Source organism: Micromesistius poutassou, assembly GCF_964030765.1.
Source record: "Micromesistius poutassou genome assembly, chromosome: 9".
In the NCBI taxonomy this organism is placed as follows: Eukaryota; Metazoa; Chordata; class Actinopteri; order Gadiformes; family Gadidae; genus Micromesistius; species Micromesistius poutassou.
Window position 1 is genome coordinate 16653997 of NC_140279.1, and position 24898 is coordinate 16678894.

The 24898-nt window shown below is 47.5% G+C and overlaps 1 protein-coding gene across 2 annotated transcripts in view; it reads left to right on the forward strand.

Annotated features, from left to right (window-relative positions):
- The window catches only part of pex5la (peroxisomal biogenesis factor 5-like a), a gene marked incomplete at its 3' end in the record, with an annotated part of 35410 nt that extends 12809 nt beyond the window's left edge, over window positions 1–22601 (forward strand). Inside the window, exons 6-14 of one of the 2 annotated variants that reach the window (XM_084473418.1) lie at window positions 40–69; window positions 1988–2083; window positions 8788–8904; window positions 9624–9767; window positions 13302–13372; window positions 14682–14900; window positions 18084–18249; window positions 21631–21788; window positions 22400–22601. In XM_084473418.1, coding sequence (XP_084329544.1) covers window positions 40–69; window positions 1988–2083; window positions 8788–8904; window positions 9624–9767; window positions 13302–13372; window positions 14682–14900; window positions 18084–18249; window positions 21631–21788; window positions 22400–22601 — 1203 coding nt within the window. The remainder of the gene's footprint in view (window positions 1–39; window positions 70–1987; window positions 2084–8787; window positions 8905–9623; window positions 9768–13301; window positions 13373–14681; window positions 14901–18083; window positions 18250–21630; window positions 21789–22399) is intronic. The other variant, XM_084473417.1, reaches the window with a different exon arrangement.
- Between the last annotated feature and the right edge of the window lie 2297 nt (window positions 22602–24898).

Here is a 24898-nt window from a genome sequence, read left to right on the forward strand (position 1 = left end):
CCCATGTTGTGCTAACCCGCTGAAATTCTTCCGTTTCAGCTCAACAGGCAGTATATTAGTGGAAGACATGTAAGCCTACCGGTGCGTCCGCTACGATGTGAACCCAAAGGCCTATGCATTTGCACCAACAGAACAGCATCACCGCTTGAAATTCGGAAAAAAAAATCAAAAGTTGAATCGCCGCTGACAACGAAAAATTGTTGTTAAAAAAACGAAATGAAATCCGGGGAGATTCGGTTGTTCTCAAAAACAGTTTCTCGTGGTGCTATGCGGTTCAAATGTCAAGCGCTTTCTTCCCCTCTGCCCCTCCTCCCCCCCACCCCCACCCCCGACCCTGCGTGCGCCCTGATTGGCCGGTTGTTCTACACACAGACCGACCCAGCCTCTGATTTTGGGAGACGTCTGAGATGACATCACTCGATTTATACCTCATGCATTATTCAGCAGGCCTGCTGCGTTCCTCACTGATTCACGTCGCTATGCAAACGTTGTCGTACAGATTTGCGATTCAAGGTGGCTGTGCCAAAATGGAGGGACGGGGCTTTTCTTTTGCTATATAATCCGACATTTGTTTCACTCGATTGCTTCATGGTTCGGTGGAGTCGACAATGATTAAAATTAATTTTCTCGTTCACAGTGCCACACACACACACACACACACACACACACACACACACACACACACACACACACACACACACACACACACACACACACACACACACACACACACACACACACACACACACACACACACACGTTTTCACAAACATGAAACCACAGGAAAGACCACACATACCACATTATTATACCTATATTTGGCAACAAACTTTGCAACACTGCATGTACTTGACTCCTCTAGGGAAAAGCCATAGGGCTCTACCTGCAGTTAAACACATGATGTTCACCAATGGACATCTATTTCAATGGGAAACGTCCGAGCCCACACTCAGTTCTAGAGAGCTAATATCTCATCCACGTCAGACGGCCGAGCGGTGGCTCACACTAGCTGAGGGCCCTGGAATTACCCCCCCTTCCTATTCATAACGGGGAACCTAATTCAATTCCACATCCCCTGTAATGGATTGGCCAGCCCTGGGCTTAGGAGGTTTCCATTAACAGTGGATTCTAGCCTTATCGGGGAACGAAAGGCTAAATGCTGGAGAGTAATTCCCCCCGTGCAGTTGACACCGCGTGTGCAGAAGTGATTTGAGACTAAAAAAAAAATAAAAACACCAAGGCCGGTAAAAGGCAGTTTGGGTATTCTCATCATCATATTTCCCCCCAAGCATAGTACTGCATGGCTGGAGTGCAAAAGGGCATGATGAGATGGATGCTAATTGAGAGGCTGACAGAGGAGCATGCTGCTCTGGGTCAGGGTGTAGGGCGGGTGGAGGGGGGGGGCTTGGAGGTGCTGAAGGAGGGGATTCAGCTCCTGGCCGTCACTGAGCATGCCAGAGGCTTTGCAGAAGCTGGTTATCTCCTTTGATTTGAGTCCTTCGCCGAGAAAGACGAAGTAAGCTGATCCTGCTACACTCTCTGCCCATCTCTCCCGTGTGTGTGTGTGTGTGTGTGTGTGTGTGTGTGTGTGTGTGTGTGTGTGTGTGTGTGTGTCTTGTTGCGTGTGCGTGTCTTGTTTCGTGTGTGTCTTGTTGCTCGTGTGTGTCCTGATGCGTGTGTTTGTTCTTGTTACGAGTGTGTTTGTGTGTGTGTGTGTATCTCGTTGCGTGTGTGTTTGTGTGTGTGTGTCTCGTTGCGTGTGTGTTTGTCTCGTTATGTGTGTGTTTGCATGTGTGTGTGTGTGTGTGTGTGTGTCTGTGTCTCTGTTGTGTCTGTCTGTCTGTCTGTCTGTGTGTCTGTGTGTGTGTGTGTGTCTGTGTCTCTGTTGTGTCTGTCTGTCTGTCTGTCTGTCTGTCTGTCTGTCTGTCTGTGTGTGTGTGTGTGTGTGTGTGTGTGTGTGTGTGTGTGCGTGCGCATGCGCGTGTAGGGTCGTCTGACGAAGGAACCCAAGTGGGGCGGTGCGCTCCTCTCCAGAAACCAGTCCCTGGAGGAGGAGTTTGAGCGCGCCAAGGCCGCCGTGGAGGTAAACACAAAAACACATCGCCGTCAACACAACCATCACCACCACCACCACCACCACCCCCAGCACCACCATCACCACCACCACCCCCAGCACCACCACCACCGCCACACACAGCTGTCACCCCCCGATTGATTGACATGATGAATGCCTCCGTGGGAGATACGTTGAAGCACTGCATAGCGGGTGAAGAGAAAACCTGCAGGTCTAATATATGAAGCAGTGAGTGAGTTTTTCCCCGAAATGCCAACTGTCTAGCCGAGCCGAGCTTGGCTCTGTCATAATGTCCTCATGTCCCGTCAGTTCTGGGGACATGTTCATATTACGCTCGCACAAATCTACGTCGGCGGCTCAAATGGTGTGGAAATATATCCCTCACTTTCAGAGATAACAATAGAGAGTGAATTAATGATAGACTTTTTTTTTTTTTTTATGTGAGGATCTATCAGTTGGATACGGCCTGGAACATTATGAGAATCAATGTGTCAACCTTTTGTTGAAAGTGGAGGAGCACACACTCGTTCTAGCGTCATTAGAAAGGCTAATACATGTCATGAAGTGGAAATTAAAATGACCTTCAAGAAAATTACCTCCCAAGGAAATGAACAGAAATGACTGTCACGAACTCAGACATTATGCGCTCCTTATGAAACACGTGTAGCAGTGCCGTTCCGCTTCTCTCGTCTGTTTCGTAACTGAACCTTGTTGCTGGGTTGCACTTGGGTTTGGTTCTAGAGGGTAACAGAGCCTAAACACTGTTCGACGGATGATGCTAAATAAATAATAAAGCCCAGACAGTGAGGGTGAGGGAGAAGGAGGCGTCTGTACATTGGGTCTAAACCCCAGCACTTCCTCAAAAACAAACGTCGGCGTCACGTGCGCACAACCCTCACACCGCGGACGTCACGTCGATGACGTCACGTCGATGACATCACGCCCACGGCATTAACCACGCGGGGTGACGTCACTCATTGACCGCGTCGTGTTGTGACGACGTCATCGAGGTCGCGCGTCGTCACCACGACGACATCAGGGTTTCGACGACATCATCCTGATGATCGCCTTCGTCTTACTCTGTGCTCGCCCCGCGTCGAGTCTTTCACGTGCCGACCTCCCGTGGAGGGCATTGCCCGTAAAAAAGCCGGCCGGCATGCAGAGAAGGGGGGGGGGAATCGATCGGCAACAGTATCTCTCTGCGTCAATCTGCCAGTGCCAGAGTGCTGCTGCTCTCTCACAGCAGACGAGATGCTGCTGCTGCTGCTGCTGCTGCTGTTGCGCTGCTCAGCCAATCCGGCTCCATTCTCCGATATCATCGCCCCTGCCCTGATCACAGATCATTTCCTCCCCGTGAGTACGTCAAATGCATCCGGCAACGCAATCTGCACACTCACAGAAAAAGAAAAGGAATGGAATGGACGGGAGACGGCGGGTTGAGCGCCGTTTCCCTTTAAGCACAGCCCTCAGTGTCCCTTTGCGCACAGCCTGCTCACTCTGGCTTTCCACCTGCTCTTACGTTTAGGTCATTTAGCAGACCCGCAGCGACTTACGACCATTCATTCACGCATTCACACACCTGACGGCGGCGTCAACCACGCAGGGCGACAGCCGGGCACGTCAGGAGCACGTCTCGCTCAGGGACACCTCCGACACTCCAGCTAGGAGGAGCCGGGGATCGAACTAGCAACCTTCCGGTGACCAGTCAATCCGCTCTACCTCCTGAGCTACTGCCGCCACCAGAGGAGGCTCTGAGGAGCGTCAAGCGTCTTGAGTATTATCACTTCATTTCACAACGACAGACACGATAAAAGGTTTTTGTTTTTTTTTGCACATATTTTAATAAACCGTTAAGGCGCGGTGGTGGGTGGGGGCGCAGTAGAAAAGGGAGACGCTGATTAATGTAAGGTTTAACGAGTCATGCCGTAGTCATGGCGGAAGTGCGTGGCCAATGACAGTCCTCTGCTCAGTCTCCTATCAAAGAGTCTCCCGTTGGAGCAGCCTTGCTCCAGGGTTCGTTTTTACTCTTGGGGGAGGGGGGGTTAACAGTGTTTTGTCTGTGGCGCAATTACAGCAGGGCCGCAGCAGCAGCAATAAAGTGGAGATCAAGGTGACTCCAGTGTGGGCGGCGAGAGGAGGCTCGTGTTTGATTAAAACAGTAGGCGCACCGCTGGCTCTTCCTCCCCCGGAATTTGGTTTGAGGGAACTTTTTCTGTGGGAGTTGTCTCGAAGTTGTCTCGAAGCCTGGATGTTGTGTGTTATTAAAGGAAGGTTTTTTTTAGCTGGTTTGTATACTGAAGGAATAGGCCATGGCGTTATGAGTGTGGCAATGTGATGGGTTTAAGCAAAGTGGATGTACTAAAACAAGGGTTGATGAGCTCCTTGGATCCATCCATCCATCAATTTACTTACGAGCCTGGCATCGCCAGACGAATTGCAAACTGCAATTAGGCAATTAGGAACTCCTTGTTCATTTCTCCAACTGGTGCAGACCCAAATCCCTCTGGACGAATTGGATAGACCTACAACCGATCAGAGCAATGAGCAATGGGAGATGCAGCACTGAGCAGCGAAAACAGACAACAAGCCTGCAGTAAAGACTCAAAGTTCTGTTCAACAAAATCTTGAAGTGCAGTAGTTTTTCTAATTTTTGAGAAAATATACCGTCCAGTTTGTTTAATACTGTCTCGATAACAGAATAAACAGACTGTTCTACATCAGCGGCAGCCATCTTTGTTGTTATTGAAAACGGCGCTTCTCTGCACCGTAATCGTGTTTATTCCGCATCAGTTGCGATTTGTCGGCCAATCTCGTACTGATCAGAAATCTTTTTGTATGGGAGTGGAGCCAGACCTCTATCTGCAGGGCAAATGAAACATGAGCTCTCGAGATCCCTCTGGTCCCCAAGCTTATCGACTAACTGAACCTGAAATGTCTCACTATGCTCAGTAACATTATAAAAATAATCACAACTCATAATGGCACAAAGATGGAAGTTGGAAAGTCAACTTTCTGTTGCCAGACAGATGTAGGTCTCTTCACTTTTCTGCACTTTCAGTATATTTTTATTTTCATGAATGACTTTCTCCCGACTTTAGCGTTCTACCTGGGCCTGGACTGGGTGACTGCAGCAGCGGTCCCGGTAGCAGACTGGTGATCAGCATGGGAGCACTTTGCCCTAGGGATACGCAAAACCTTTTTGGAGGAGACTACTCTGTGTCAATGGTATTAAATAACATTAGTAATTGAATCTCCCCAGAGGTAAAGTGGATAAGTCGGTCCTCCTCGCCTGCTTGGTTTTCAACGGCAGCCAGTCTCAAGTTTACACACACACACACAGCACACTTACTGAGATAATCATATTACTGTGCAGGCCGTCTATACAGGGAGTGTGACAATGCACTCACACACACCGATGATGGAGTTGTCTAGGAAATGCTTTGCTCATATTCTTAATTTCAGTGCTCGGACTAAACTTTAAATTGAGAGAGAGAGAGAGAGAGAGAGAGAGAGAGAGAGAGAGAGAGAGAGAGAGAGAGAGAGAGAGAGAGAGAGAGAGAGAGTTGCTTCAGAGTTACCTGAAGCAGTAACCGTACTACGGTGTAGGATTACTCGTGAAGCAGCTTGACTGTAGCTTGTATACACCGGTATATAATATACATTGTCTCGCCTTCTCAGTACATTTTCTGCTGATGTGATCCCACAGTGTATAGACTAATTTAAAGATAGAGTCCCCAAGTCTCCTCACACATTATTATTATTATTATTATTATTACGTGTTGTTTTGACACTTAAACTCCTTTCAGCCTATACTTGCAAAAGTTAAATTTAGACTTCTGTTGGAACAATACAAATAGCTACGCATGCATTTTCCCAAAACTCGCAGCTGTGTTTTTAGTAAAGGACCTTTTTAATAATTAATGACCATTCCTCCTAACTATAATATAGTGCATACAGAGGCAGGAAGCATGAGAGACATGAATTAAACAGCTGCAGAGTCTGACATCGTTGTGTTTTGGAAGGAAGCACCAATGTGATTCAGCTGAATGAATCAGACGTCTGCAGATTCACCTTTTCTGCAGCCAACATTTGTATATTCTACCCCATTATTGTCGAATGAAAAGCCCAGAGTGAGAGGGAATAATTGGATTTCAGTGGGTACAATATTTACATTTCCCTTCCCCAGCTGTGGTTTTCATGGGAGCTGCCAACCACAGTAAATAAGTCAGGTGGCGTTTTTTTTTGGCACTCTTTTTCTGTTTGTTGTCAATGATCTATTAATGGTGAAGTGACGAAAAAGCCACACGGGACGTTAAGCATTGGCTGTGACATGTTTTGACAAGCAGGGACTCCATCACTCCACCCCTTTTTCGACGTAGCACCTCATAAACCCCTCAGCACCAGAGCCACGGCCGAGAGTGTGCTCCATTCATACATACATGAATAGCTGAATAGATTAATGGAACAGACAGGACCTTCATCACAGGCGGCAGTGGCTCAGGAGCGGGAGTAGGTTCGCCCCCCCCCCCCCCCCCCCCCCCGGCTCCTCCAAGCTAAATGTTGAGGAGTCCTTGAGCAACACACCTGACCCCAACTGCTCCTGACGTGCCGGCTGTTAACTTGCATGGTTGACACCGCTGACGGTGTATGAATGGGTGATTGTGAGGTAATCATTGTAAAGAGCTTTGTCTGGTCGCCGGTCTGTTTACCATACATCTAGGCCTTGCTGCAGGGAATGGAACCATTAATCATGAGGAACATTTCAGCGGTGTCGTCTTTGATTAAACCCACTTTTGCACTCAACTTCTTTAGGAGTCTTGTTCTCCATTAAGCTGACCCCCACTCAGTACATGCACACACACACACACACACACACACACACACACCACTTCCATGGCTCACGCATCTATATAATGAAAAGGTATCATAATTACAGTGAAAACACGCCTCACGGCCACGGTTCAAGGCTATGATATCCGACATCCTTTTGTTTGCTAAGCAATCCAGATAGTTTATATGTAACGTTTTGCATACGAAAAGGGACCTTGTGTGGAGACAGAGCTGCATGATAATGAAGACATTCCTCTGTGTGTATTTTTTATAACAAAGTGCAGGGATTGTTCTAGCTACAACATTCAAATGAGCCTCATGCTGTAGCCGATTATTTACTCAGGAATTTGATGTGCGCATACTTTGTTAAAGCCTGTTTAGGCTCTGTCTTTAGAGATGTTATCCGAGGTGGACGTGATGGGCCAACGGAACACATTCACAACAAAGACAGAAAGTACACATTGCTAAAAATAGTTGAGCGTACGAACAGCTTTTTCCGTTTCATTCTGAAACACAGAACAGTGGTGTGACAGGAAGACACTAATTCTCCTGCATGGGTCCTGCTGCTCGCTCTTTCACTGCATTAGCTTCCCCTGGGCGGGCGCCACCCGGCCCCAGCGCCTGACAGAGGCAGCGTGGAGGTCTCAGCCCTACCGACCCACAAAGCAATATGTTGGAGGAATAGGAAGCAAGCAACTACCAGTCCTCTACGACAAAGGGAGCCAAAACTAGGCCTGCTTGTCATCACCTTTCTAATATGCACACACACACACACACACACACACACACACACACACACACACACACACGAAGATGATGCACAGCTGGGGGGGGGGGGGGGACTCAGGAATCCCTGTTGTTGTGGATCAGAACTCACCTAACCTGACAGGTGAACAGACAGGTGCAGGGAACATCCAGAAGCAAGATATCTGTGGTGGTGCTTGACGGGCATTGACGTCAGTATTGTTTATTTAACCTTGATTTTACCAGGAATAATCCCACTGAGATTCAGAATCCCTTTTACAAGGGAGTCCTGGTCAAGACAGCAGCATATAGTTACATATAAAATATACAATAAAAAACAGACAACATAGAACAGAGAAAGACAAGTGGCAGTTTAACGTCACCTCAACATCTCAACCAGCAACGTTCAATATTAGCACATGTGCATTTAGTACACAAGTCGTTTTAAACTGATTCATTTTTGGAATGCAGTCTAATTTAAAATGACTCCAGGATGAGGGTGTAAAAACTTTAAAGTATTGTACTTTAAAGTAATACTTTAAAGTATTGTTTTGTAAAGGTAGCATGACATGGATTTATGCTTCATTGTTAACCATGACATTCAGTAGACGGAGGAGTAAATTACTACACTGGCAGCAAAAGAAGTGCAAATCCTTTGGATCAAGTTGATACCAAAAATGTAATGAAATCCATATTCTACACAGCACATTGCTTCTGTTGTATTGCTCTTCTTGTACCCTCCAATGAATTTGTGGATCTTTTCAGTGTATAGCAAGTTTATTGGAGCTCATTATTGCATTTTTGCTATATCGCACATTACATCCTGCTGCGAAAAGATCTTATGCATCTGCTGAACCGCTATAGGCAGGCCGGCGGAAACAGCAGTCAGCAGCAACGGAAAAGTCAAGCTCATAAACACAACACCCAGTTCTAATGAACTTCCCCGAGCCCTCCGCAGAAACGCAATTAGTTCCGTGACTCACCGGAACTGCAAAAGTCGTAAATGCCGCGAGCCAGATGCCGAATGTGACATTTAGCAGCATAGGCGACAATGGGACATTATGGTAGTGAAGTGATTCTAATCTATTCTCTCCTTCCATCCCCCCCCCCCCCCCACCCACCTCCTCCACGGCCTGCAGTCGGACACCGAGTTCTGGGACAAGATGCAGGCCGAGTGGGAGGAGCTGGCCCGGAGGAACTGGCTGACGGAGAACGAGCAGGCCCAGATGCCCTCCTCCGTCTCCCCCCACGAGAAGGTTCACACTCCACGCTTCCACCTCACCTAGCGCCCTGTCGGGGAAAGATGTTGTCGTGGCAACCAGCCAGACGGTTGACTCCTCTTAATTTGCAGACGAGCGTGGATGTATGGAGGATTTGCCGTGGGCAGGAAACACAGAGTCATGTCTTTGGGCGGGTTCTCCCGTGTTCCCAGTTTAAAACGTCAAAGTTTTAAGATAGCCTCGACCCTATTCTGTTCATTCCCCTCTGTTCATCTGCTCTTTTGTGTCTGGAACCATCTGGTTTCCACCACAGCTGTCCCTTTGTCGGATACGGGAGTCAGCTAATTGGTTAACATTACCAGATTTTAGATTTGGAATATAATATAATTATAATATTCTGAGAAAATGACGCAACGGTACTTCCGAAAGCACGATCCTCTCTAAAAGGGGAACATCTTAAGGAATGATACGTTTCATTAAAACTGAGTGAAAAACACTTGTTTCTAAAAGACACCGTGTTCAGAACGGCGTTCCAACCCGCCACGATAATTGCTGTTTGAAAAAGCGAAAGCTGAACATTAAGGGGAGGACAGGGCCCTGGAGGACGGTCGGTGTGATGCGAGGCAGAAAAAGATGCGTTCTAGTTGCCAGAACCCGGGGCGCTGTTAAGACTCGGCTGATGCACTCTGAGTGTAAACACAGAGAAACCATCGCCCACATATCCAGGGAGCCGCTGTGTGTTTGTGATGCTACAGGGTTACTACTTCCACACGGACAACCCCTATAAAGACCACCACAACGCCTTCGAGGAGGGCCTGAAGAAGTCCCAGGAGGGGGATCTGCCCAACGCCGTGCTGTTGCTGGAGGCGGCCATCTTGCAAGACCCTCACGACTCGGAGGTGAATTATACCCCCCCCCCCCGCCTCACCCGTTTTCATCCGGGTGCACACGCTCATGCACACGGACACGGACACACACAGACACACACACACACACACACACACACACACACACAAAGACAGACAGACTCAGCCACAGACACAGCCACAGACACACGTATATGTGAGCTTAATCCACACGCACACAGTAAGGCCTCAGCGGTACACTTGGTGTTATGTCATCCAAAAGGCTGCAGTCCAACCCAGAACGCTTTACCTGTGAGTGTGAAACGGACACGGGTATGAAACCAACCGTGTGTGTGTGTGTGTGTGTGTGTGTGTGTGTATGTGTGTGTGTGTGTGTGTGTGTGTGTGTGTGTGTGTGAGGATAAGGCTAAACGGGAAGACTTACCGGACAAAGGGGATGGGGTTTCGTAGTCGGCTGGCAAGAGTCGTCAGCTGGCACAGTCTTTGCGTGAGGATCAGTTCAGTATTTAGTGGGGACTGCCAGTCTTAGATAGCGTCGATACGTAGAAAAAAATCTCCAAACACCAACCGCTCCACCAAACAACAAACAGCAGGCAGCCATTTTGCTGAGGCTCCGCCCCTTTTCAACCTGTACATCAGGTGTTCCTAAAAAAAATAATTTGTGTCAGTGCTTTTCCTGTCATGTGACTTCTACCGACCACCTACTCCCTGTCCTGACACTCACACACACACACACACGAGCGCTAGTGTGACTCGTGTTTACTGTATTCTTTCCGTTTGTTGACTGCTTCCACCCCCGCTGTTTTGACATTGTGTGCAACATGCGTAGTCAATGTGTGACTTTGTTAGCATAACAGGATTTCATATTCAGGGACAAACGTTACTGAATCTGCTAAATGAAGACGCATTTGCATGTGAACATGAATAACGAATACAATCGGCATAGACCTAGGTTATAATTAAAATAGTATCCTACGCTTAAATAAATGAGACATGCAAAGTTGCATGTTATGCAAATAAAGTAGTCCATCCAACAAGGACAGCAAAGAACTTGAAAATATGTAGGACAGGCTATGATGGCACCAAAGGATGTACAATACCAAACTTCGACTAAACAATAACAATGGCACACAGGACATAGCTGATGGAAAGAAACTAAGACGCTGATATGAACCAACCCGCCCCCAAAACATCCATATATTATAAATACAGAAGCCGTCTACACCCGTGGATACTTGGGTCACCAGGGCCAATCACTCAACCCGCGCCGCTCTAACAACCAATGAAACGCTCAGAATCAGACTGTCGAATATATTTGTTCTGCAGCAGCAGGCCTCAGGGAGGTTTAGTGTCCCTGACCGATGATTTGATCCAAGTGGGTGGTGTGTTTGTGTCATCTTGCTATGGATCATAGTACTTGTTGTTTCAGAAAGAATGAACATTATTCAACTGCACAGACACACAGATCTATACCCGCTAGGCAAGTAGCAATTAAACAGGGATTAGGGAACCGTTTGCATGGAAGACATCGCCAACACACGTCATTCAGACACTCAGTCATGCCATGTGTGCTGTGTTCTCCTTATTGAGAGACAAACGCCCAGTAAACACACACGCACGCATGCATGCACACACACACACACACACAGGCACACGCACACACACACACACCCACACACTGATACACACAATACAATGATCCAGCAAACTATGTGCTGAGTACAGCCTGTGTGACGTACACTTTGCTCATCTGTAGAGGGCAAGGGGGTTTTCATCCCCCCCCCCCCCCCCCCCAAACTAATAGAGTTGTTTACTGTAGCAAAAATGTGCCATGCTGTTATGTATGCCTGATGAGAATTCCCATCTGCCCAATGGGCTGGCTAATAGCTCATTTGGTGGGTCTGTCTCCCCTTCTTATTCGACTTATATGCTCAGCCCGATTGGAGGGACCTCCTTTGCAGCCTCACAGCGCAAAGCCGTCATACAGATTGCTTATGGAGTCCCTGGGTGTGTGTGTGTGTGTGTGGGGGGGGGGGGGGGGATGTGTGCTGCTGCACATGCCCACATGTTTGGAACCAATAGGATTGCAGAATATTCCTCCCAGGGGTGGCTTGGCTTAGTGGCTTGACCCGCTATGAAGAACGCTAAATCATTCACAAACATGAATCCTTTTGGTTTCTTCTCCATCTCCTTCTCCGTCTCCGTCTCCGTCTCCGTCTCCTTCTCCTTCTCCTCCTTGTGTTGTAATCAATCCAGACTGCATCCTAAGTTCTGCTCACCTGCTGTGTGATGACGTGGTCTGTATGAGAGGGCTGTAGTGAAATCAGTTTTCCACTCTGTTAGTGTGCTTCCTAAAAAAAATCTAAATGTTTATCTGCTGAATGAAGCTTGCATAGGGAACTTGGTCATCAACGTAGGGTATAGGGAATGCATGTGGAACTTGGTTTGTCGATGTCCTTTCTTCTTAAACCTGATTGACAAAGTCTATAGTGCCTTTGGCTAGCAAGCTTAGCTAGTGGCTCAGGAGGGTGAGCTAGAATCAGCAAGCTGCACACTGTAGCTACCCCCAATAAAATGACCATCAACTCATCAATCAATTTGAAGGGAATCTGTGAGGAGGAAGTGAAGCCTTGTTCCGAAGACATGTCTGGTATAGCTACACCAGAACGGGCTGCTTGCTTTAGTTAAATTAGAGGATACTACTCGCTGTGAACTATATTAAGTGTACTTCAGTACCTGCTACCTAAATAAATACAAATGGCTGCATAATAAATACCTTAGTGTGTATGTAAATGCTTTCTGTGTATGCAAAGCACACCAGGAAGGGACCAGGAAGGTGCAATGCATGGTGGAGAGAGGTTTAGCATACTTTAATTTGCACATGGCCCCGACTCCCTGGTCGTGTTTCGTACGGCATGTTGATTAATATCTGTGGACATCAATGGAGACAGAATTTCACACGTCATTTCACAGCTTTTCTTTTCAGGTGTCAGCAGTAACTCATAGTAGGTTACACTTGTGAATGAATTAAATAAGAGAATAAGGCAGAGTTTTTTTGGGGTAAAGAAAATTATTCAATTAAAATTAAATCTCTTTCTCTTAAATCTCTTAAATTAATTAGCTTTCCGCCGGAAGCAACTTGACGATACTATTTTAAAAGGTCACGTCTGATAAAGTGATGTCATTATTTTGTGGCGTTTTGGTTCCAAATGGATTCCTCAAGCAACAACAAAGAAAGCGATCATTCATTTTCAAAAGCTTATCTCGGGATCAACGAGGCTTGATGAAAAAAGTAGCTCTGTTTCTAATTAGGATGCACATCCAAGGTAACCACTTCGCCTTTATTGAGGTCACTGGACAATCTCATAATAATAGCCGTTGAAGTATTGTAATACTTAGTGTAAGTGTAAGAAGTATTGTGTCTCAGACCAGGTCGGCAGGTGCGTCGGTGCAGGGACAAGTCACCCTTACCTGTGACCCCGTCCAGACGTCACTGATACACATGGCGACGACAGCAGATCGACGGAGCCCCCCCCGGTCTAATGCTTACCCCTGTTTCCCCTGCAGGCGTGGCAGGTCTTGGGGACCACCCAGGCTGAGAACGAGAATGAGCAGGCAGCCATTGTCTCCCTCCAGAGGTAACAAACAGCAACTTCAAAGAATCCCCCTAGAAACGGACACTGCAAAAATAATGAAATATATTTAAAAAAAAACACACACATGCTCAAGGTTCACGTGTTTATTTTTCATAACAGTGGCATTTGGAGGCTCTGATAACGGGTATCAAACTCAAACCCAAGCGACAGCGATGGAAAATACAGAACGACTACAGAGTGACTTTAGCCACACCAGAATGCCATCACGCATTCACATTCTCCTATCTATCCTCGAGTAATGAATATGTATTCCCACCAACTCAAAGACAAACCTTTAATGCTTGGTGCCCAATATTCTTCAGTGAAAGACATTTCCCCAAACACAGAACCCACATAATCACACACACACACACACACACACACACACACACACCAGTCAGTGATTGGGATGGAGCAGAGGAAACACTAGGCACCACATAGAGAGATGACCCACTTTCCTACACCGACTGTCAGACCCATTAGAGTGGCCTTTAATTGAACACCACCCGTCTCTTGCTGGGCATATAAGCAAGAGACAATGAAGAGTGAGACTTCTTAGGACAGGGTTGACTGAACTACCTCATTTAGTTCCTTTCGGGGTTTTTTTGTTATTGAAGTAAAAATGCTTACATTTTCTCAAACTGAATACATGTTTCTGTTAATGGTATAGGCAATAGGGCCCATAACTGCTGGATGTAACCATGATCACAACTTAAGATGGGTAGGACAGCTATTTTCACCACATGCTGGTGCACCCCTCTAGCTCTAATGATGGCTGGGATTACGGGAGAGATTTTAAACAAGATTTTAGGTTTGAGCTTTGGCTGGCTGGCAAACTCGCCCAGAACAGGATCTTGATTAAAACACTAAATCTTAGTCTGGCCTCTCCTTTGGACTCTTATCATCTAATCTGTGTTGTTAATCCATGTCTAGGGCTGCTCTTTCCTGCTTTTTAATAACCAGAATAGTCCAAATAGTAAAATACGTGACGCAACGGCCGAGGAGCTAAGGGAACTGTAGGGAAAAACCAAAATCAAAACTCTGTGCCTCAGCAACCGAGTCGCCCACCATCTGCACACCCCATGCAAATGCGCAGCGTGCGCAAACTTTAGGACTGATGCAAACGAGGCAGAGCAGCTCTTTCATTTGCACCTAGGGGATCATTAGCCATCGCCTGGTGGCGCCTGGTGTTGCCCCCCCCTAACGCCTGTCCCAATGAATCCATCCCCTCTCCCAGAGGACCCCTTTGAAGTCCCCCCACCCCACCTCACCCCATTTACCAAACCCACCTGCCTTGTCTGGTTCCCTCCAGGTGTCTGGAGCTCCACCCCAACAACCTGGCGGCGCTCATGGGCCTGGCCGTCAGCCTGACCAACACAGGCATGCGGCAGGACGCCTGCGAGGCCCTGCTGCGCTGGCTGCGCCACAACCCCAAGTACAAGCACCTGCTCAAGGGCAAGAGCCAGCCCAACGGCTCCCCGGGGTCCCAGCGGCGGATGTCCCGCGTCTCCACCGTGGGCCGGTACGAGTGGTGAGTGACACAAAACAAGTTCTGTTTCCAATGCGCGCCGCGGCACGACCGTTAATATTAGTTAGTCGTGAACCAGGAGCTTGTGTCAAAAGCAACTTATATGAATGAATTTTAAAAATCATGTCAGTAAGGACCATCCTACCCTGGGTAAGTAAGATTGTCTTACTACTGTGTGATTGGGGTTCGAACATAGAAGCTCTCTGGCTGGGAATCAAGCACTACCAGGTAAAGAGTAACCCGCCCCAGGGTTCAATCATGTTTCCCAAAGTAAAAAGCGCTGAGATGAAAGGAACGACATCAGGCATGTGCCCCGCTCTAGAAAATGAGCAATCTGATGATTGACACTATTATTATAAGGACTCTACTTACTTCCTGAGAGCAGTGGTGGTTCATGGCACTCAAGAGTGACTCAGCCACAGCAGGCCTGTCTACGGCCGTCGTTGGTTGGAGACATCACAGCGAGGACTGAGGTGTTAGGGGTCTTGCCGGGGAGGTTGAAAGCTGTCTTAATTAGCCGCTACCGTAAAGAGTTCCAGAAGCCCCCCCCCCCCCCCCCCCCGGGGGAATTCAGTCATGTTTAGACTCATGTCAGCCTTGAGGAATAGTATGCTTAATGAAAACAGTTGTTGTTTTTTTCAGTTGTGTGACATTTCAAGGGTTGTGGTTATAAGTGCTGGAAAAAATGCAACGGATTAAGATGGATTAATCCTACAGTCACTTATTTTAAGACGAAAAATGTTTTTAGAAGAAATTAGAACAAAGTATTAAAGTGGAAATGAAGCAGTCAAATAAAACAGATGTCTATAGCACTAGTTAAATATTTAAATTTACCATAAATACAAATAAAGTTGGAAATATGACCCGTTATTCAGAATAAAGCACAAACAAGTTGCATTAATTAGAATGTTTTCAGCCTGTGCGCTGCCATCTTTGTTTTCAGAACGTGATGACGAGAATCACGAGAACGAGAATGGTTGGTACAACGTTCTATGTTGTCTACATAGCGGCTGTCATAGCCTCACAGCTGGGCTACCACGCTGCCTTACAGTTCGTTCATTTCATGATACAAGTAATTGTCGTGCCATTTGGGTGTGCACATGAATATGCGAAAATAGTGCAACCGACGGTGTTTGCAAATGGATTATTTTGGCGATGGATTCGAAATTATCAAGAGCATGGAGCGAGCTAGTCTGCAAACAAGACCATCTTCAAACAGTGAGTGTACTCATTTCTCTGTTTTGCAACATGTGGACTACACACAGCAGAACAAAGCAAACGCAAAAACAAGTATTATGGAGATTGCAATACACTTCGGTGACAGACGTTTCCAGGGCTGCCACTTTTGGGTTTTGGCCGGAGTGAGATTCTGTAGACTCTTGTAATGTATACCTTATAGCAGGTCGGGATTGTTGACGTGGGGTGGGAAATGTTGGAAATGTTGACTTGACGCATACCCACTTGGCAGGACAATCACAAATTGACAATTTCTCATATAGTAGTAGAAGCTAAGTATGCCTCTCGTTCCTCTGCCTGGCAAGCGCGTTTCTGCGCTCTGTCTCTGCGCGTAAGAGCAGCGCCCGGGTCCGGTTTGACAGGTCTGTCCGTGTCTCCAGCACTATAGCTGCTAAAATTAAAAATTGTCGGCACAGCATCTGGCTTCAGGCGATTGGTGGGACGGCGAACAAATCTCCCATCTTCAGCAAAAGCTCCCTCTTCGACATAATCAGACTCTATAAAGTGGTCGCTACATACTCTCTGCCCTGGTCCCATTGGGGGGCTGAGGCGTTTCAATGCAGCTAACCATCTTCGGAGCAGTTTATGCTTGTTGACTGGAATAACATGAAAATGAACTAATTTACAGCTCTTTTACCCAATAATATTCGTTTGAACAGCCAGGGGCAATACAAAATGACCCCCCCTGTTCTTTTTCGAAGATCTGCCATGTTTATTTGACAGTTAGCGAGCAAGCACAAACAAACGCTAACCATTCTGATGACGTAGCGCCTGCATTTTTAAACCATGGCCGCACCCTAGTGACGAAAATCGTTATCAACATGTCATTTTCCAGTGAAACTACTTGAATTTCAGGTTTAATGAAAATCCATGTATTTCCAAAAATGAAAAAGTAACCAAAAAATGGTCGCAGTTCTCATTGCTTCGTTTCCCCTTTAACACAAAAAGAACCCGGGTGAACATAGAGGAGCCAGTCAAACGTTCAATCCTACACATCGATCCTTAAGGATTGCTCTTTCCCTTTTCTTTTTTCCTCTCTTTCTCATGCTTTTACCTACTCTCGATCTCAAAAACACACACAGACACACACACACACACACACACACACATTAATGCATTCAACCCTCAAGACTGTGATGAGGCAATCCTCTGCACACCATTGCCAGGATGAGTCCAGGAGCGATTCTCTCCGTCACTGCACCAACCTTCACTAATCCCCTCCTGCCTTGTGTGTGTATATGTGTGTGTGTGTGTGTGTGTGTGTGTGTGTGTGTGTGTGTGTGTGTTTATGTGTATGTGTGTGTGTTTCGCTGTGTGGGTGGTCGTGCCATCCGTGTGTATGTCTATGTGTGTATGTCTGTACGTGTGTGTGTGTGTGTGTGTATATCTGTGTGTGTGTGTGTGTATGTCTGTGTGTGTATGTCTGTGTTTGTGTTTCGCTGTGTGGGTGGTTGTGCCATCCGTGTGTATGTCTGTGTGTGTATGTCTGTACGTGTGTGTGTGTGTGTGTGTGTGTGTGTGTGTGTATATCTGTGTGTGTGTGTGTGTGTGTGTGTGTGTGTGTGTCTGTGTGTGTATGTCTGTACGTGTGTGTGTGTGTGTGTGTGTGTGTATATATCTGTGTGTGTGTGTGTGTGTGTGTGTGTCTGTGTGTGTGTGTGTATGTGTGTGTGTGTGTGTGTGTGTGTATATATCTGTGTGTGTGTGTGTGTGTGTGTGTGTCTGTGTGTGTATGTCTGTCTGTGTGTGTGTGTGTGTGTGTGTTTCGTTGTGTGGGCGGTCCTGCCGTCCGTGTGTATGTCTGTGTGTGTATGTCTGTGTGTGTGTGTGTGTGTGTGTGTGTGTGTGTGTGTATATCTGTCTGTGTGTGTATGTCTGTCTGTGTGTGTGTGTGTGTGTGTGTTTCGTTGTGTGGGCGGTCCTGCCGTCCGTGTGTGTTCCCGTCCACAGCAGCCTGCTCCCAGAGGCCCGGGAGCTGTTCCTGGAGGGGGTGAGGAACAACTGCGACAGCGTGGACCCCGACCTGCAGACGGGCCTGGGGGTGCTCTACAACCTCAGCGGGGAGTTCAACAAGGCCGTGGAGGCCTTCAACGCCGCCCTCTCTGTGCGGCCGCAGGTAGGGCCCCTGCTGCTGACAGATAGGGCCCCTGCTGCTGACAGATAGGGCCCCTGCCGCTGACAGGTAGGGCCCCTGCCGCTGACAGGTAGGGCCCCTGCCGCTGACAGGTAGGGCCCCTGCTGCTGACAGGTAGGGCCCCTGCTGCTGACAGATGGGGCCCCTGCCGCTGACAGATAGGGCCCCTGCCGCTGACAGGTAGGGCCCCTGCCGCTGACAGGTAGGGCCCCTGCCGCTGACAGGTAGGGCCCCTGCCGCTGACAGGTAGGGCCCCTGCCGCTGACAGATAGGGCTGCTCGACGATGGAAGAAAAAAAAAATCAGAATCACGATTATTTTTGGACAATATTGAAATCACAATTATTCAAAACGATTCTTTTTGAGTTTGGAAGCATCATGCATTCATTCAGCATTTCTCTCTAAAAAAACTTAGACTTACACTTTACAACCGTATCCAGCTGTTCATTTTTGCAATTACTATAAAACATTTAATGGATATTGTTTGACACCAAAAATCTAAATCGCGATAAAAATTTAATGAATCCAACAGCCCTACTGACAGTGCCACCAAGTACCAGTGCGATGTGTGACCCAGCACTGCCACCGCAGCAACGTCAACACAGAACAGGCAGATACGGACGCAGACTCGCAGGAAGCCATGGAGAGACACGCGCACATGCACCTCACATGCTCGCACACGCATTCAGTGCCCACTGACATGCATGCGTACTGTAGAGTCTTTTCGAGTGGATGTGCAGTGTCTTTGTGTGTCTCGGAAAGCGCTTGGAATAAAAATGCATTATGATTAACCGCGTGCAGACACACAAACACACATGTACGGTCTCAGAAACGGGGCGCTGTTTCAAAGCGACATACACAACCACACATTTACACACACACACACACACAGATACACACACACACACAGATACACATGCACACACACACGCACATACATAATAACATGCAGATATACAAACAATCACAGAAATGCGGGCTGTATCAAAGACACATACCGAACCACACACACACACACACACACACGTGCATTATCATCAACGTCAGGGTTAGGGGTCGGAAAATTGTGGCCTGCAATCCCTTTGAGTCTATCACTATGATTAAGGAATATGCAAACATGACATTATGCCTGACATTATGCATACACATTTCCAGATGGGAAAGACGCAAATCCCTCTCAATCCACTTTACACGTAGCCTCGCTAGCGTCATCAAGGGACGGCTTGATGTAATCATCTGCAGCAAAGCACAGCAGTGCTGCCTGTCAGACCAGCATCACACGCACGCAGCTGAGAGACAACGCACTCACAAACCCCTGACTGGCACACTAGAACCACACGCACGCAGCTGAGGGATGAGGCACCTGCATGAGGGATGAGGCACTCTGACTGGCCCACTAGCATCACACACTCACACGCTAGCTCACATGCTGGCTCCTTCCAAGTGTGGCATACACACACACACACACACAGAAGTGTGGCATACACACACACACACAAACACAAAGAAGTGCAGCAGACACACACACAGACCTACACACACACACACACACATTCAGAAACCCACTTTAGAAGATGGTTAAACACTTGCAGACACACACACACCGGAGTTCTGCACACTAACACAGAGATCATTAGCATACTGTTTGCATTGCAGCATCTCCTTCATGCAAATGGCTCTGTGTTCTGTGAGTGCCGTCCCATGTTACTCACGGGTAAGTCGCCCCGCATTTGACTTTGTAATACCGACCTCCCTGCAGGACAAATAGCTTTGAACACAAAGGGAGAGGCTTATATCTCAGTGCTCAGGGAAAGATGAAGGCCCGTAATGTCACGACCTCAGCAGACCGCCTCAGGGGGGGGAAAGGGTACAGTACAATGCCCCCTACTAACCCCCCCCCACCCCCCCGGGGTAAATGAGCTCTCCTTGAATGCACCTTGTCGTTATGGGAGTGGAAAACACTCTTCCTACAGACATTTTTCACGATTCATGTTGGCCTCCAAAGTGAAAATAGAAATATAAATTGTATAAATAAACAGGCATAGTTTGCTCGTTTAGAAGTTTAGTTCAGATCTCAAGCTTTTAGTTGTGGAGCTATTTAAGGACTCGCAACTCTGTCTCACACTTGAACTCCTTTTACCGTCAATATTACGATTCACAAACACAGTGATACATCGGAGAGATGTCCTTCATCATCTGTACACATCAAGGCTGCTTTATGTTCGGCTCGCTTTATGTTGACATTCAAATGTATCATACAGCGATGAGCGATCAGATCAGTTCTCACGGGACAGGATATGGCTGCGTTTGACTCAGGCACTTGGGTTGAACAGCAGTAGATAAGGGTTAGTTATTTGTGAGAGACTCCACCGGCATTCCTTCACTTCGCTTCAATAAACCATATCATATTGTCTGACCGTCTGACAACAGAATTTGATGCCTACCATGCCATTCTTTTTCGATGAGTCCCTCTGCCCTCTTGCCCCCTCCATACCTATCCTACCTCCACCCCTACAGGCCCACCCACAATCTGCATCAAGGCCGAACCTAATCCAACCGTAACCGTTTTGTAAATGGAATGGTAAATGGACGGCATTTATATAGCACTTTTACCCAAAGCGCTTTACATTATTGCCTGACATTCACACATTCATGCACACATTCCCACACCGACGGCGGAGTCAACCATGCAAGGGCTACAGCCAGCTCGTCGGGAGCAGTCAGGGTGCTGCTCAGGGACACCTCGACGCTTAGCTAGGAGGAGCCGGGGACCGAACTAGCAATGTTCTGGTTACCAGCCAGGGGCGGAGTGGGGCACTAAAAGCCACCGGGAGAATTCTGACCGGCCCAGCCCAGCCCACCACCGGCCCACCACCAGCCCACCACCAGCCCAGTGGCGTAGCGATCGCGATTGTTGGGTCGCGGACGAGTGCTGTTACGGTCACGTCTCGCGGCAGCTCACATTAAATGTGGGCTGGTCCACCTGACCTCGGTGGCCGACCGGCCGACCGGGAAAAATCCCGATCATCCCGACGGCCGCTCCGCCCCTGGCTTCTGCCGCCCTAGCCTGACCTGTATATTTGAATCCGTACCCTGTCTCATTCCGTGTATCTGAATGGTTTTGTGCTCCTTGTGTCTTCCACGGGTCGTCTCCTGTGAGGTGCACCGCCACCACAAGACTCGCTTGAGTAAACAAAAGGCTCAAAATGACTCACTCCATTCCCATGCTTTAAACAGACTAAGGATCCAATCTGATTATCCAGGTCTTTGGACCAGCTTGACTTCCTGTTCTTAATACTGAAAAAAACGTTGCCGCGGTCTGTCCGGTGACTTTCCCCTAAGCAGCTGTGTTGACCTTTTGCAGGACTACCTGCTGTGGAACCGGCTGGGGGCCACACTGGCCAACGGGGACCGCAGCCAGGAGGCGGTGGAGGCCTACACCAAGGCCCTGGAGCTCCAGCCGGGCTTCATCCGCTCCCGCTACAACCTGGGCATCAGCTGCATCAACCTGGGGGCACACAGGTGAGGGACGTCTGCCTGGGGGGGGCTGGATGGATGCTGGATGGATGGGGTCCCAGGACTGGGTCACAGCTCCTGTGTGTCTGGGGGACTATGCGCTCCAGGTCTAGTTTTACCGCTGATGTTCAGGGGACAAAGTCCGGCACAGGGAGGTCTGTGTTCTCTTCAACAAGACAGAGAGAGAGAGGACAGCAGAGTGTGAGGGAAAACCAGAAGCCTGTGTATGATGCATGGGCGAAAAACAAAGGGCCCCGGGGGTGTGTGGTATAGGTGCGCAGGTGAACCAGGACACGGCTCTGAGCAGTCGCCCCATAAAACTAGCCCAGTCTAACGCCACACAGCCGACTAGAGTTACACAAAACTAACCAGGGATACACAAAAAAACACGTTTTTTCCACACGCACACAAAAACATAAACAAAACATGCAAGTTAAACACCTGCTGACCGGGGCACTTCATCTGGAGTACTGCTGCAGAGCTCCTCGCTAGGAGAGGTACAGTAAGCTGCAGTTGAACCACAAAACGAACCAGTTCCATGCCAATGCTAACCGATGTCACACCGATGCAATAGCCAGTGTTGGAACCATCAGACTAAGTCTGTCCCCCCCTTCCAGGGAGGCCGCCGGTAACTTCCTGACGGCCCTGAGTCTGCAGAGGAAGAGCAGGAGCCACCAGCTGTCCCACCAGGTGATGTCGGGGAACATCTGGGCCGCCCTGCGGATCGCCCTGTCCATGATGGACCAGCCGGAGCTCTTCCAAGCAGCCAACATCGGGGACCTGGATCTACTCATGAAGGCCTTCAACCTGGACATTTGAGGGGGTGGTGTGTCACCACAAGAGAGACCCCCCTCCACCCCAACCCCCAGCCCCCCCCCCCCCGCCCATGTCTCTCCAAAGCAAACCCAAGCCCAATAGTCCAAAGTGTTCATTGAAGAATTGACTGTCCTGTTTTTTTAGAGAAAGAAGTTTTAAAAAAACAACACTCTACGATTCTATATTTTTTTTTCGAAAGCCCTTTCTTAAGACAGGTTCCTGCTTTAATTGGCGACTTTGAGATGGATTTCTGCTGCACTGTATATGGTGATTTCCCCGAAGAGCACAAGGACGGGCAGAGATTATACAAGCAATGCCTTAGGGAACCTGTCAATTAAAAGCCCCACTCATCTAGCGGAGGAGAAGTGTGGCTTTGGGACAGGAGATGGAGGAAGACGTCACAGAGAACTATTTTGATCACGTGTACAGAGCAGATGTTTTGTAAAAGAATTTAAAAAAAAACGTTTAAAGACTTTGGGATCCAACTAACTTACTTCAGGACACCTTAAAGGAATGCGTTTGGGGAGTGGACGGACGGTGACACGGAAAAGCATGAACTGGGACATTTGTTGGTTTTTACCCATCCATGTTCAAAACATTGCATGAGTAGGCCATTTCCATAGTTGGACATTGGACATTTAAATGACCTTGAAATATTTTCTCATTGCACTTCAAGGGACCATGCTCGTCGTACCCGGAAGGGCGGCGCGAGCTCCACTGGAACGCATGCGTACAATGATATTTATTTACGTTTTTTTATAAAAACAAAATGCTAAGCCATTTTTGGGGCTGGTGTGAATTTCGTTAGCTTTTAGCTTCGTTAACCATAGCTTCGTTCACCATTTAGTATTTTGTTTGTTTGTTCATGTCTTTGTTTAGCTTTTCCCTTTCTCATTGAAAAAAATTGCACACAAAAAAAAAATGCTGTAACCCCTTACAAGTTGTTCTTAATAGTACCGATTCAAGGTACCCCTGTCCCCTTTTTTAGATCTCTGATGACTTTCAAGCTAGTAGGTAACATTACATATTGTGATGCAATTTCAGCATCAGCAGGCAATCTTCTAGAACTCACCAATTATTCATATTTCTTCTGCACCGAGAAATACATTTAAAAAAAATACACGTTAGAAAACCGAAATGAATCCAACCACAAGCTTCAGTCATGTTTGAATCAGTATTCTAGGATTGCATATGTCTGCTTACATTACAGCTGACTCCCTTTTTCAATCTCGTTATCATACTTTTTACCATTGCAGAAGAGAAGATGAATAACAATGATAACAAATCAATCTATCTAATCCCTGTAGATAACATTCAAGTTTTCAATATTCAATACTCCCCCGTACTCTGTTTCTCTCACTCTCTGTTGTGCAAGCTCATAACGAATTCCCTCCATTGCAATTTTCTAACAGACCATAGGCGGGGAGAGATCGATGTCAACGAGGCTAGCCGAGCATCAGACTGTAAATGACAGCCCTGCCCTGTAGCACAACCACCATTATTTTTGCATTGTTTAGCTACAGCGTGCTCTCTCTCTCTCTCTCTCTCTCTCTCTCTCTCTCTCTCTCTCTCTCTCTCTCTCTCTCTCTCTCTCTCTCTCTCTCTCTCTCTCTCTCTCTCTCTCTCTCTCTCTCTCTCTCTCTCTCTCTCTCTCTCTCTCTCTCTCTCTCTCTCTCTCTCTCTCTCTCTCTCTCTCTCTCTCTCTCTCTCTCTCGTGTCCAGTATCCTATGCAAAATATGTTTGTATTTCTCATGTGTCTCTGTAGTTGACTGCCAGAACTTTGGACCAGTGTCCAAGGTAAAACAGAAAGTGCTTTGTGTTTTGCTTTGATGGAACCATAGGTCAAAGGTCACCCAACTGTTTCATCTTCTTAAAATCACTGCTTAGATGTGCGTGTTAAAGGGATTTTATAGAGGGATTTATTTTACTGTTAAACCATTTAGCAGACATGTTTATCCAAAGCTACCTACAGTGGATTCAGAACCATGTATTTAAGGAGCAGGGGCCAGGCAGCCCCCACACTAAAAAGGTGTATTTTTTTGCTCTGTCACACTATGGCGTGACGCTGCTGTTCCTTACCGCGGTTTCATCAAATACAATGACATGCATCAAAGCTTTCTGTCAGATTTGCTTTAAACCTGCTGTGCCAAGGCATATATATTTTTCTCTGAGCCTTGGAAAAGCTGAAAGACTCCCTTTCACTCCCGGACACATCAGAAAACTGCCATTGAACATCAAAGTCTTCTCCTCTGGTATCTCTGTCAATGACCAAGATTAACAATCGAGTAAGCCAGTATTG